The 16,187-nt window shown below is 32.9% G+C and overlaps 1 protein-coding gene across 18 annotated transcripts in view; it reads right to left on the reverse strand.

Moving 5' to 3' along the window:
* Window positions 1-16,187, reverse strand: part of LOC5566116 — a 212,565-nt gene that overhangs the window by 1,075 nt on the left and 195,303 nt on the right. For 16 of the 18 annotated variants that reach the window (XM_021839715.1, XM_021839714.1, XM_021839722.1 and 13 more), the window contains one exon: window positions 172-186. The exons of the other annotated variants lie outside the window; for them this stretch is intronic. In XM_021839715.1, coding sequence (XP_021695407.1) covers window positions 172-186 — 15 coding nt within the window. The remainder of the gene's footprint in view (window positions 1-171; window positions 187-16,187) is intronic. 18 annotated transcript variants of the gene reach the window in all.

A 16,187-nucleotide genomic window follows, 5' to 3' on the forward strand; every position in this document is an offset into this window, starting at 1 on the left:
TTGAGTCAGTTTCCAATTCCGTGATCGGTGCAAAACACAGTACGTGATGTCGTGTTGTGAAAACTGTTTGCTCTATTAGTAACACTTGTTCTGGTAACTTGGTGTAAACTCAGCTTTCCACAAATGATATCAATCTACTTTGTTTGATAAAAAACAGCAAAAATAAATTACCTTGCGCAGCTTGACCTAGTGTGTTCAACGATTCGATTTTCATAACGTTTTTTTTTCGGGTGGAACGAAAGAAATTGTATCAAAATCATAATTCACAGCAGTAAAATAGTTAGAAGCATCAAACTCACACGCACACGCACATGAAATCAAAAATACTCGTAGGGATGTCGAAAGTACAGACTAGACCTGTGCGCTGAATGATTTTGAATCGGTGGCGACGTACATTAACGTGGAAGAATGTTCGATAATGTAGTGAGCTGGCATTTTTGACTCACTTCGGATGTTTTTTTTAACCTACTGAGCACATATTTGGATACAGTATGCGTCCTTATTACAAAATTTCAGACAATTCTGCCGAGAAATACTCCACATCCCAAATGAAATCATAGAAGTGCCCTAGTAGTTTTTGACCCTAAATGAAGAAACCGTTTATGTGCAATCACAACTGTAACGAGAATTTCAGTGAGAAAAAAAAATAATACAGCGATTAAAAATGCTGTCATGTAATCATCTCCTAAACTCTAAAGTATTCAATGGAGATATATTTGGAAGTATTCTCAATTTTGAAATACCTGATTGATTTCCTGCAGCAAACCATGGAAGAATAAATAAAGAAACTACCAATGTAATACTCATATGAACAATAATAGAAGGAACCAATAGAGATATTCCTAAACAAATCCAGAAAGAACAATGGTAAAAACTCTTTTTTCTTTTACTATAGAAATATTTGCAGAATTCATTCTAGGAGTACGAGAAAAGATGAAATTAATGAAACATCTATTAAAAAAATTTCATCAATAATCTCAAAACAAAGTCCAGTAATAGTTTCTAGTTTGAGTGTGGAAGAACCTGTAGAAACCCGTGCAGTTATCTATATACGAAATACTTATGGGAATATGAAGAGTATTGACTGAAGAATTCCATAAAGGAATAGCTGGAGAAATCTTTGGAGACCTTTAAAAAAAATTTTCCAAAAGAACTTTTGGGAAAGGAATGTTTACATAAATCCTCATAGGAACCCCTAAAGAATTCAAGATGAACTTGATAAATATAACTAGAAATGAAACTTGTGGTTTTCTGGGATTAATAGCAATTTATAAAAAATAAAAAAATAAATTGATAAATAAAAAACTAGAGTGTTTCTTAAAAATAAGTTTTATTATATCCCTGGAAACAATTAATGGAAGTACGAATGGAGGAATCTCTGAAGTAATTCTTAACCAAATCGCTGGAAAAGTTTCGGAAGAACACCTAGATGAGTTTTTCACGCTTTATGAAACCTTCTATGGTGCGTTTAGAAGATGGAATTGCAGATTCAATCCTGAAGTAGTCCTAGGAGTATTTCATAGAAGAATGCAGCAATATTCAGAAAAGTTTAAGAAACATGACCCCATGTCGACTTATGGCCAATTTGCGGTTTTTGCATAAATCAAATCAATCAAACACTGATGATCATACCATCCCGGTATGATTCTGCAGCCATAGGTAATCCTTGCGCTGATGGTGGCTAAATAATCATCATCATCATCATCATCAAATCAAATCAATCAAACACTGATAGAGTAGCTGCCTTTGTTCCTGACTTGTACAGGAACAAACCCCACTTGTGTTGTCCCATTTAGAAAATATTCGCCTATCACTCACATTGTTAAGGCGCAAGAGAAAATGGCACAAAAGTCAGAACTGAAAAAGCAGTTTTCTCCTTTATAAACAACAAATTGATGAAAATAAAAACACACAGCCTTTTTGGCTAATAAAAAGCTGTGTGTTTTTATTTTCTTCGATTTATCTATTTAAAAAGAGAAAACTGCTTTTCAGTTTTGACTTTTGCACCATTTTTACTTGGGAATTAGGTGACCAATCTTGGCCATTCGTACCTGTAGTATAATGGATGAAGCATATCAGATGAGTTGATTAAAATTTAATGTATATGAACAAAACTATTTAGCTTATTTTTCAGTGTGTTCTATCTTCGCACAGATCTATCGAGAGCCGATCGTGAGGGATCTCGAGTTCGTAGAAACAGGCGAAACACGAAGATGTTCGTCGCGTTTCGAGAAGTCGGCTCGCACTGAGCCGGGATGATGTACGTCAGGACGTGGCTACGAATGGGAGAGAGAGAGAGACGAAGCATGAAGACGAAAAAGAGATGGGAAGCGGTTGTCAAGACAGGATGGACGGGCTTGGGGAGTTCGACGAAGAGAACTGCGTTGAAACGAATCAGTTTATTGGCGATTTTCGGCGCGAATTGTTGTGCGTACTTTGCGGTGTGATTCTGAAGAAAAAAAAAGTTTGACGCGATTTGTTGTGCGAATAAATTCATATTTATAATAAATGTCCGAGTGTTTACCTATAACAGTAGTTGAAAAGTGGATTTATTTATTTTGTGAATTCGAACGGTTTAACAACGAAATATAAAAAAAAAACATTGCTCAGTGATTTTATCATGAAAATGTTGTGCTCCCTTGTGAATACGACATGACGCAGTTGGTAGGTTATTCTGGGTTGATGTTAAGAACATGTATTTTGATTGAGTTTATTGTTCTTTACCGATGGACTGTAAGTATTATTATTATTACGCAGCCCGAGGCTGGCTCATCTCGGTTGGAATGTAAGTATGTAGAAAATGCATGTGTTGCAATGTGTTGAAAGAAAAACTTAAAGCGAAAATTGAGATTATATTCATGCCAAAGCTTGTGGAGATTTGCAGGACGGGTGGGTACCTGCAAGCAAAATGAAGACAAGAAAAAAACAGAGTAGAGCGAGTAGGCTACTACTCCATGTGCAGGACGAGTGGGTACCTGTATGTAAAAGAATAAAAATACAATGAAACTAATATGAGAGTAGAGCGAGTGGGCTCTTATTCTACAATTGAAACAGGACGAGTGGGTACCTGTATTTAAATGAAAAGAAGAGAGCGGATGGGCTACTACGCTATGATATACATAGTACGAGTGGGATCCTATGTTAATAGAAAATATATGATCATATTGAAAAAAAAATATATAAAGTAGAACGAGTGGGCTTCTACTTAAAGCTTTGGCATGGAATGAAAAAAAAAATAAATAAATATAAGTGGAAGACAAGATAAATATGGTGAATAAAATATAATAATAAAAAACAATCAAGAAAACATTTGGATTCGATATTTTTTCGAGTTAATTTTTTTTTACGGTACAGTCGATTACAACCAATATTGAATAGCTTGATTAAAGATTGTAAATATCTTTCAATTGAAATGCTGCACTGGTCTATTTGGAGTTAATGATTGCTTGCATAAAAACTGATTCCTAAATCTTGTCGATTGAAGTGAATTTTAGCAAAATTTGTGATTCAATCTGTGGCGTATTTGAATTTTGAGTCAATAATTAAAAACACAGCACGTAAATGAGTTTTATGCTAGATTTCATATGATTAGGTTACAGATATATTGCAAACTGATTAATGTTGATTATGATTTGTTGAGAAAAAAACATGAACTAGCCGAAAGAACCAAAATGTAGACACATTTGATACTCTTTTGCATAACAGATCGTTTTAACATGTAACAAGCTCCATCCATGAGAGTGATTGAAATCAGTGATTATTTTGAAGAGAGAACATGTCAGTTGATTCATTTTCTAGGGAAGTGATTAAAATGATTGTCGATCACTGGAAGGAAGAACATGAAAATGTTGCTTATATAGGAAGCTGAGTTTTTTCTTGATTAATCAGTTGCCATACTATGTTTTGGAGTCTGTCAAACTCCACCCATAAGAAGAAGTTAAAACCAGTGATTGTTAGAAGCAGAACATACAATGTTTTTCATGTAGGACATCGAAAGATAATTTTTTGGTTTTGTTACTGAACACGATACTTTTGGAGCTTTATAAACTCCGTAAATAATAAACAATAAAAATCAAAGAATTTTATGTAAGGCTGAAAATGAAAATTTGAGAATTGGCTTGTTTAGGGGTATCCTGTTTTTTACATATTCTGATTCTACGTTAAAAACTGAGCCAGAATCCAAAGTTTCATAAGTTTCCGTGCCATGGAACTATTTTTAAAACACGTTTAAATTTAGTATGGAAATCGCGTTTGAATCACCCGTCGGCAGATTTAACTTCGGGACGAGCTGTCATTATGTAAATTGAAATGTCATTGAGTGAACGGAATGAAATCTTTTTAATCATTTATTATATCAAAATAAAGTTATTGAAGCGCAATAAAATTGTGTTACACTTATAAAAATGTGCCTTTTTCGATCAAGCTAGAAAAAACTGTGGTTTTTTCATCACTAAACAACCCAATTGATCAAAATTAAAGAATAAAAGAACAGGTCAGTTTCTCTGGGTTCGGGAAATCATCAGAAATTTTCTGAATTTGTTACTCAATAATTTTGTGTGGAGCCTGGAAGTTAACTGATATTTTGAGGTTTATTAAACGTTGGATCTTTTGAATGAGATCAGCAAACATTGTGAGAGGAAGAACAAGTTAAGTCAAGAAGTGAACAAAATCAGCGAGTGTTTTACGAAGAAGTACATGCCGATTCCAGTGGTTTGCGTAGCTTACTGAATTCTTCTGATTTACTCAACGGATCTTTTTGACGCTTGAGAAGCTAAAGATTGATTCAAGATGGGAAACATCGTAGGAAGTGATCAAAATCGGATAATGATAAATTTTCATTATAACCGAAAGCTTTTAGTGATTGTGTTCCTAGTTTGGTTGTTAGACAGATCTTTTAAAGCTGGATAAGTTTTATTCATGAAAAGTGATCAAACCAACAATTGGGTTTTGATATAAACGTATATATAATTTTTAATCAAAATCAGTAATAGTTTAGACAAAAACATACAATTTTCTTTTGTTCTTGTATTGTTATTTGACGGACCTTTTTGAAGCCGGGTAAGTTTCAAAAAAGAGGGCCAAAAATCAGCAGATATTATGGGAAGAACATATTTGAAAAATTATCAAAATCCAGTGAATAAATTGTCACCCAACACCCAACAACAAAGACATTATCATCTTCTATTCTTGTTGCAACAATTTTATTCCGCAACATGAGTTTATCATCACTTGAACAGAAAATGACAAAGATCGATCACCACGTGCGCAGCGATTTTCTTGGCTTTGCATTGCAATTTTCGAGAACTTTCTCTGTGTTGTTAGCCATTGGCACATTATTGAACAGCATGCATAAAACAAATTTGGTTTTGTGTTTAAAATACTGATTAATCTCGAGTCGAATAGGTTGCAACAATGTTGTGTCCTGTGATTGTCATGACAATTTTGCTTCTGATTGTATCCCTATCCATAACAGTATGGATCAACGGGTTGTGAGCGACTTGCTTTGTTGTTTGTTTTCCGTCTCCTTTGATGACAATTTGATTCACTGTCAAAATCAGTTAATAATTTTAGAGTAGGAACTCGACAAAACTCCATTTTACGATATAATTAAGAAAAACTCGCATATTTTGAATAAAGTTTTGACAGGAGGCGGTGTCGTAACGCGTGGAAATAACAGCAAAATCAACAAAGTTCTCGCTAGGTAAAACGGTTTAGGAATTTAGGTAGAAATTAAATTGAAATTTTCAGGTTTCGTTATCCGACAGATATTTTGAAGCCTGATTAGCTTCACCCATGAGAAGTGATCAACTCGATGGACCTCTTAATTCCTGGCAAGTCTTCAAACCAGTGATTGTTCGAGATGATGAACTTACAAATTTTAAATTTGACCGCAGTTAGCTATAGTAAGGAAGTTGGTTGTAAATTTGGTGGTGTTGTTACCTTTAGAGCCTGACAAGCTACATCCATGCAAAGTGAATAAATCAGCGATTTTTTTTAGATAAGGAGCATATAATGATCAGCAAAAGCAATAGATTTAGAGTAAGAAAATGCAAAAAATCTTAAGGGTAAAAAAAGTGAATGTTTCAAATGGAAGAACAGGTCGATTTCATTAGTTTAAGAAATTCTATGAAATTTTATATTTTGAGCCTGGCAAGTATCTTTGATAAGATGTGACAAAAATCAATGAAAATTATGTAAAGAAGAATAAAATCCATCATGTGAAGAAGAACATGTAAATTTGAAAAGTGATCAATATGGAAGGGACATCCGTAAAACTTCGTTTGTTTCGGAAGTTTGCTACAGATCCTTGTTTGGTGCCTAGCAGGCTCCATCCATAAAAAGTGGTCAAAAACAGTGATTGTTGAGGCAGGTTCGCGATTTCCGTTGAAATTAGAACGGTGGATAAAACGGTCACTAGCAATAGTCTTGTCGCTTATCTCGGCGGGAATATTGCACTTGCACTACACTCACGGAGATGCCGCTAACAGCTACTAGGAGTCTTCTCTCTCTTTACTCATAAAAACTTTGACACTTGGATCTTTAATTTACTAGGCAGATAACTTTGAATATTACAACTATTGGAGCGTTTACTACTAGAGCATAATTTGGAATGAATTTATTTCTTGAATTTTAGCTTTATGTTTCTTTGCTAGCTACTACATCTGATAAATTATATTGTATATAACACTAACTGCTTCCATCGCCATCGACTTGCAGTGCTAGAGCATATCGGTTCGGCGCTAATCTATAACTAACATTTGGAAACTGATTGAGAACAATCAGTGATTGTTTTGAGATAGACAATATGTTAATTTTGGAAGTGATTAAAATCTGCGAATGTTTTGTGTGATTAAACTTGACAATTTCTTTAGTTTGAGAAATTTACTGTTTCACTCGGTTTTGTTACTCGACCTATTTTTAATAGTCTGGCAAGCTCCATTTATGAGAAGTTGTTGTTGTTGTCACCTATAAGTTTTCAAAAGAAAGAACATAAATTTTGTAAGTATATAAACTAGAAAGAAAAACAAATGCAATGTGCAATAGATTTTTCTGGAGAGAGATCGATTTAAATGCAATAATAAGTAAGGTTCATTCATATATGCAAAAAAAAACTATAATTGTTGCCCAATCATGTGTAAATTCGTTATTTTATGAAATTATATGAGATCAATGAATATCATGTAAAGGAGAACAAAATAAATAAATCTTGATTAATCTTTCGGAGCCTGGCAAGCTCCAATCAAAAAAAATAATCAAAACCAATAATTGTTTTTAGATCAATAATATGTAAATTTGAGAAATGATTAAAATAAGCAAATGTTTTGTGTGACAATTTCTTTAGTTTGAGAAATAATCTGTTTTATTATATGTTATGTATGACATTATTATATGTTCTAAATTTTGCAAGTTCAAAAACAAGAAAAAAATATATTTCGTCTTTGTTGTATAATGGATCATTCTGGAAACTGCTAAGCTCAATTTAAGGGAGATTATCAGTAAGGTCTTTAAAATATCAAAAAATCGATCATTGTTGCTTATTAATTCGTAAATAGTTCGTTTTTAGTGAGATTGTGGGAGATTTTCAGGTTTTGTTTCTCAATTTATTTCTACGCATTGCTTAATTTTTAGTGTGAAACAAAAACAACAAACTTTTTTTTTGTATTTAAGAATATACAAACTTTGTTGGTTCAGGAAGTTGATTGATAAACTCACGAATGTTCTTTTGCACACTTATTTTTTTGTTGATTTTGAAAAGAGATGACGGTGATTAACATTTTACTGTTTTCTTTAGTTTATTGGTACAATTCAAAATGAAATCTATATTCACATATAAATGGATATATCTGGACGAAAAACGTTTGTTCATGCATAGCTCTAGAGCAGCTCATTCGATTTGTACTGGATCTATTTCGTACGGTTTGTTTTCATCTAAAGAAGGTCTATGAGGTTATAAACATGATAAATTTTGGGGAATAGTGGTATCCGCGGTGTTCCATATATTTTGGTTTTGAGAAAAAAAAAACATGGTAGGCATCACGAAGTTTGCCTTGTGACAGATATACTAGATGTTAATATAGAATCTTCAAAAAAACTGTTAGGCAATTTCAGGATACCTTTGACAATTTGGCAGACAAAAATAAAATTAAGTATGGGATTGAAAAATTGTCTTGGCTAAAATGTATTTGATTGAGTAATTCGAATTACCTAGTATTAAAGAGATTAAGTTTTAAAAGTAAGTATTTGAAATCTACTTCGAAGAAGATTACATGTTTATAGAATAAATGTGGCTGGCTTAAATGAAAAAATAAATAAAAATAAATGTGCATTGGAGATCAGGATAAAATATTCTGGGGGATTTCACTTATATAAAACCTTCTCTGCTTCTTGATGTCGTACAACTAACGACGCTATTTGCACAGCCATGAAGCCTATTTTTCATACGCATCAAACATAATTTCATTTAGTGAAGAAACAGCACAGTAGTCATAGATATTTAGAATAACGGGTAGTCAAGCTATGCATAACATTATGAGTCCGGTAGAAATCAAGACAAACATTTTTTTTTTAAATAACTTGTTTTTCGGTCCACGGATGTCGCGACTAATATCTGAATAGTGCGCTATAATTACATAAACCGTAAGAGTTGTGTCACTAGTGAGTTGTGCGCTGTAAAGGGAGGAGGCGGTACGACAATACAAAGAGAGCACTCATATATTGTGTGCAGAACTTCAATCAAAATTTAAATGGGGCATGTAAAGCTCGATATTTATTAATAATAGGTAGTAAATAAGCAGGTTCTGTCCCACTGAGGACATTAATGCCAAGAAAAAGAAAAAGAAGGTAGTAAATAAAGTATACAAAGTTTGTTGTAGCAGAATAAAGTAAAATTGTATTTAAAAAAAAACAAATAACTGTAGCTTTCAATATGTTTTCAAACCAGTAATGTTTGAGTAACAATATATTTTTCAATCAATAAATAATTTTGGGTTCAACGAGTAGAGGAGGAGGCGAATGTAGTATAATGGATGAAGCATATCAGATGAGTTGATTAAAATTTAATGTATATGAACAAAACTATTTAGCTTATTTTTCAGTGTGTTCTATCTTCGCACAGATCTATCGAGAGCCGATCGTGAGGGATCTCGAGTTCGTAGAAACAGGCGAAACACGAAGATGTTCGTCGCGTTTCGAGAAGTCGGCTCGCACTGAGCCGGGATGATGTACGTCAGGACGTGGCTACGAATGGGAGAGAGAGAGAGACGAAGCATGAAGACGAAAAAGAGATGGGAAGCGGTTGTCAAGACAGGATGGACGGGCTTGGGGAGTTCGACGAAGAGAACTGCGTTGAAACGAATCAGTTTATTGGCGATTTTCGGCGCGAATTGTTGTGCGTACTTTGCGGTGTGATTCTGAAGAAAAAAAAAGTGACGCGATTTGTTGTGCGAATAAATTCATATTTATAATAAATGTCCGAGTGTTTACCTATAACAGTAGTTGAAAAGTGGATTTATTTATTTTGTGAATTCGAACGGTTTAACAACGAAATATAAAAAAAAACATTGCTCAGTGATTTTATCATGAAAATGTTGTGCTCCCTTGTGAATACGACAGTACCCTACATGTAATAATTACTTAATTATAGAATTTATACAGCCACTTTTTACTACTACTTTTATTTTTCCGAAAAATATATAAAAATGATCATAACACGGTTCATTTTAGTGTTACACTGTGCGGAAATCTGTAGTGGGACTGATATGCGGTTACTTTTCATTATAAGACAATTTGACTTACTTTTTTTTCCTAATATTTCCGAACAAATCATATTGTATTGTTAGTGCAGCTGGAAGAGCATTGCACGATATGTTGAAAACTGAGCTTAACTCAATTTTGACGAAAATGCAGATGGAACTGACTTGCGATTCACGATTCGCATATCAGTCTCACTATGAGTCTTGAACATTTTTAAGCAAATATTCAAATTTGTTCCAAAACAAATTTATTGGACTTGTTCGTGTACTCAACAAAAAGTGATTTCAGAAAAAAAAAAACGGATTTAGGAATAGGGTAAGTGTTCCCTTAGTTGTGGGTGTTCCTATAGTTGCGGTAGTGCCGTTTTCACTGATTTTATTACATTATCCACAGAACCGACACCGCTAATCGATGTATTGGATTGTTGATACACGGAATAGATGAAAAGAGTGTTCAAATTGCTTTGAAACTGATGAAATATCACTAAAATTGCTAAAACTGTTCTTACTTGTACCAATAGTTGCGGTAAAGTGTTCCTATAGTGGAGGATCCCATAAGAAAACAACGGTTACCGCAACTATAGGAACACAAATTAAAAATATACCGCAACTAAAGGAACAGTGTACCAATAGTGGAGGCATTATGTTTCACTGACATGCCGTGGATTACTGCGATGAAATCATTTTTATCATTAAGTCAATGGTCGTTACTTCCCGTTACAACATAAAACATGTACATTAATTGCGCTTCTTGAATTTAGGCGGTTAAATGAAGTTCAATCGTGCTTATTACCTCCACTATTGGTACATCTACCCTAAACGAAGAACCGAATTTAAGTACTAGGGTAAAAGCACCGGTTTTGGCCAGCCTAAGAGAAAATGTCAATAAAAATTAAATGAGAAGTCGTATTTATACTACAAATATGTCAAATGCAAGCTTTCAATCCATATTATGTGTGTAAAATATCAAAATTTAGCTTAAACCATTTTTTCGCTTTGAAAATCCCGTTGGTCAATATAGGCCAACGGAACCAGTTTCGGCCAGACATATAACTTCGGTTCCTAAATTGGCCAATTGCATTGATTTCTAATGATAGTGGCCAAATTAGAAGTTCCCTGGCCAAACTTAGGAGTTAAAATTATAAGGAACATGAATTGTTTTTCTTATCTTTTGAATCAATTTGGACGAGTAATTGAATGTAGCTCTATCATATGAATGTGATCTACTGTCACAAAAGGTTTTATGCTGATTGGCTATGTAGAACGGAAAATAATTCACTATGGCTACAACTGGCGTATGGCCAAAACCGGTGCATCTATCCTATACAATTTAACCCCGCTAGAGTTTGTTTTCAGCGTCGTGCACTAGACACTGAAGACGGTCTTACAGTTGAGGTCGAAATACGCGCATCTGTCAAAGGATATAAACTCTGGCGAAATCAAATAGTATAGTACTTAATTCGGTTTCTCGTTTATTTATGGGTATTCCACTAAACAGCTCAAAGATTTATTATCAACAGATTTTGGTTGAATTATAGACTCAAAATTTTACCAGTTTGTATTTTTTAACATGAGACTATTGTACAGACAGGGGCAGTTTATTAGCATTAGCATTAAGCAATTCGCTTAAATTCGCAGTTGGTATAGTCCTAGACCGTAGTTTGAAGGTGCCTCCTTCCCGTCCATTACCATAGTCATAGATTTGGGACTAACTTTTACTTCTCAGACAAGATTGAGGCATCTTCCAACAGTCGGGAGCTGTGCCTTCCACGTCCTTGCGAATGCTGAGGGAAATGGGAAGAAATAAATAAGTGAACAGAACACCGATAAATGAATAAGTGAACACGGATTCCATGTCAAATCGGTCAGTCACAGAACTCGACCATCTTCGATTTGGATTAAATTTTGCACATGTTTTTGGTATGGTAGAATAAGTGTTTTCCATAGAAAAATTGATGATTTTGACTCAAGAATAACTTTTGAAAATGGCCTATAAATTTTTGCATGCAACTTTTTTGAAAAATTCTAACTCCGAAACTGTTGATTCTAGAGAACAATGTTCTATGAAGAAGTTGTAGTGAAATCATCTTCGGTAAGTAGGCCTTGACCGGGCTACAGGTCTTTTTTCTGCGCTTGTCATTTTTTTCTACTTTCAGCTGATTTTCAACTCCGAAACTTTGCAATTTGAGGCGTTTGGATTTTGTGTGCAGCTCACTTGGATAGAAGGTGCCAATATCGGTTGTATCGTTGGAAAGCTTCAAATAGCAAGGCTCCTCGTAGGTGTTGGTGATTCCAGCCGTTAACGTTGCTGTTGTTGGTGTCGCCGAAGTTGATTGAAGCTCTATCCTTGGTTGCCGTTCAAGTGTTTCAATTCAAGCATTTGGATTCAAGTTTTCGTCGCTTTTGTTGTTTTTGGACGTTCCGCTAAACCTTGAGTATAGTTTTATCTTATTTATCTATTTCTTTAATTGTTCTTGTTTGCTTGGTAGTCCTTGTAATTTTTTTTTTGTTTTTGGTTATAAGTTTCCATTATGGAAACTGACGGGGATGAGGGAGAACCCAAAGAAAATAATAATTGTTCTGAATCCTCTTCTTCGACCAAACCTTTCCGTGTAAAAGTATACCCTTCTAGTTTTCCTGGGCCTTTTGTCGTATTTTTTCGAAAAAAGAAGAAACCCATTAATGTTTTACTGATTTCCTCTGAGATTTATAAAAAATATAAATCTGTAAAGGAAATCAAAAAAATTTCTTTGGACAAATTGAGAATAGTTTTTGGATCACGAGATGAAGCTAACGCTCTCTTGGAATCCAAATTATTTTTTAATTCCTATCGTGTGTATGCTCCTTGTGAGTCAATGGAATTATATATGATGAATCATTAGACTGTGATGACATTAGAAATCATGGTTCAGGGTTTTTTAGGAACAAATCCATTTCTCCTGTCGAGATTTTGGATTGTGTTCGTTTATCAAAATTATTTATTGATGGAAATGATTCCAAATATGTTCACTCGAACTGTATCAAGATTACGTTTTCTGGATCTGTACTTCCAGACTACGTAAATGTTGATAATGTAATTTTTCGCGTGAGACTTTATTACCCAAAGCTCATGCATTGTGACCGATGCCTTCTCTTTGGTCACACTTCAAATTTTTGTTCAAATAAACAAAAATGTTTCAAGTGTGGTGAATTTCATTCTTCATCCACTTGTAAAAATGTATCGAATGTTTGTATTTATTGTAAACAGAAACACAATTCTTTGAAAGAATGTGCTGTTTATATTGAAAATCAATCAAAATTTAATCAAAAAATTAAAAATAAAAATTCTTTGTCTTATGCTGAAGTAATGAGATCCACTAATAACATTGCTTCTACAAATACTTTTGAAATTTTGTCAGATGATGATGGTAAAGTAGACCAAGAAAATTTTGGTAATTATGTGTACAAACCTCCTAGTAAAAGAAAAAGAATTAACATTAAAACTTCTAACAATCATAATCAATGCTTCGAACCTCAACCATCTACTTCTTTTGATATGAGCTTTCCACCCTTAAATGATACTGTTTCTTCTAAAAATATTCCTGGATTTCGTAAAGTAGATACTGATCCTACTTCTAACAGTAAAAATCAAAATTCAAATAATTTTCCAGAGGAAAAAGTAACAGAAGATACTGGTAGTTCAGTTTTGAACATTTTAGAAGAAATAGTAGAATTTTTGGGATTGAGTGATTTTTGGAAAAAAATAATTAAATTATTTTTACCTATATTGGCTACTTTTTTAAATAAATTGAATTCTTTTGGTCCTCTTTTATCTTCATTTTTCTCTTTCTAATGGCTTCAATAAATATTAATAATTTGAACATTCTACAATGGAATTGTCGAAGCATTATTCCAAAAATTGATAGATTGAAAGCTTTGATAAGCGGTTATAATATAGATTTGTTTTGTTTAAACGAAACTTGGTTAGAGCCATCCAAATTCTTTCGTATTTCAAAATTTAATATAATTCGAAAAGATAGAGATTCTTCATATGGAGGAGTTCTTATTGGAATTCGTGATGATATAGAGTTTAAATATTTGGATTTATCAATACATTCACAAGTTGAATATGTTGCTATTTCTATTAAAAAAGAAAAGAGTGAGTTTTCAATTATTTGCTTTTATATTCCTCCAAATGTATCTTTTTCTTTATCCCAAATTAAGAGTATATTAAATGAAGTAGGGAAAGTGTACCAGTTATGGCTATAGTGGTTCCCTATTTGGCCATAAGTGTTTTCTCGAAAACTTTCACATTTTTATTATTTTTGAATGTTTCAACATTAAGATTCATTTGATAGCAAACTACTAAAACACACAGAATGATTAAAAATTTGAAAATAGTCAAATTATCACGTATGGCGAAATAGGGAACCATTATGTCCATAACTGGTACACCTACCCTACCTCCTCCATTTTATATATTAGGCGATTTCAATGCACACAATTTTGCATGGGGTAGTGAGAAAACTGATGGTAGAGGTTCGTTGATTATGGATTTGATTGATGATTTAAACTTACATATCCTAAATGATGGATCTTTTACTAGGATTGTTGTACCACCAAATCATCATTCGTGTATTGACTTATCACTATGCTCTAATAGCTTGTCTATGAAATCTTCATGGAAAACTATTGACGATCCTAATGGTAGTGATCATTTGCCAATTTTAATAGAAATTCAAAATCCTATTCGTGATAAATCAGTCCATGATTCTAATGTTCCTAATCTATGTGAAAATGTAAATTGGACAAAATTTTCCGATCTTGTATCCCTTTCATTGATTAATTTTATTGATTCGGTATCTCCAATTGACAATTACAATAATTTTTCAAAATTATTAATTGATTGTTTATTCAAATCTCAAAATAAAAAAAATGTTTCACGATTTATTAAAAAAAAATCGCCCTTCTTTCTGGTGGGATAATGAATGTTCCATTGCTTTAAAAACTAAATCTGATGCTTTTAAATTATTTCGTAAATCAGGCTCCAGAAATCATTATTTTGCATATCGTAAAACTGAAGCACAATTCATAAGACTAACTAAATCCAAAAAGAGAAATTATTGGAAAAATTTTATTAAAAAAATTAAATTAGAAAAATAAAATTTAGATAGAGAAACTTCTTTATCTACATTGTGGGATGTTGCCAGAAATTTAAGAAATTATGATCCCAGCATTTCTACTGTTTTAGAATATTCGGAAAAATGGATACATGAGTTTGCTTCAAAAATTTGTCCTGATTTTGTCCCACGTTCCATTAAATTTAAAAATAGTCCATTAAATTATTTTCCTGATCTTTGTTGTCCGTTTTCATTAGCCGAATTCAATTTAGCATTATCAATTACAAAAAATACTGCTCCAGGTATTGATAACATAAAATTTATTGTATTGAAAAATTTACCTGATGATGGAAAAACCTATTTACTTTCAATATATAATGCTTTCTTATATCAAAATATAATTCCTACTGAATGGCGATTCATTAAAGTTATAAGTATCCTTAAACCTGGTAGAGATCCGTCATCGGCTGATAGTAGAAGACCAATTAGTTTATTATCTTGTTTGCGTAAACTTTTGGAAAGAATGATTTTAAATCGTCTTGAATTGTGGGCTGAAAACAATAACATTTTTTCATCTTCTCAATTTGGATTTAGGAGAGGTCGAGGTACTCGCGATTGTGTTTCACTTTTAGCTTCACAAATTCAGCTCTCATTCAATAGAAAACAAGACTTAGTTTCCACTTTTCTTGATGTTTCTGGAGCCTATGATTCTGTTCTAATAGATTTATTATTTGAAAAGATGAATAATTTCAAAATTCCCAGTATGTTTTCTAATTTCATAATTAATTTATTTTCTTTCAAAATTATGAACTTTTTTCATAATGGAGAATCAAAATTATTAAGACATAGTTATTTCGGACTTCTACAAGGATCATGTTTAAGTCCGTTTTTATACAATTTATTTACCAGCGACATGACATCAATAATTCCTAATGGTTGTTATTTGCTTCAATTTGCAGATGATAATGTTATTTCTATCAGTGGCAAAAATAGAGAAGTCATTAGTCATTTTATGCAATGTGCCTTAAATAACATTGATTCATGGGCACATGAGAATGGATTTTCATTTTCTGTTCAAAAAACAAAATATATGATCTTTTCGAGAAAACATTCGAACATTTCCATTAATTTATATCTTAATGGAATCGAAATTGAACAAGTTGATGAATTTAAATATCTTGGCATATGGTTTGACCCTAAATTAAATTGGAACATTCATATTAAACAAATTCAAAAAACATGTTCAAAACGAATCAATTTTCTCCGTACTATTACAGGTACTTGGTGGGGTGCTAATCCATCTGATTTAATTACACTTTACAAAACTACTATTCGT

Source organism: Aedes aegypti, chromosome 2, assembly GCF_002204515.2.
Source record: "Aedes aegypti strain LVP_AGWG chromosome 2, AaegL5.0 Primary Assembly, whole genome shotgun sequence".
Taxonomy (NCBI): Eukaryota; Metazoa; Arthropoda; class Insecta; order Diptera; family Culicidae; genus Aedes; species Aedes aegypti.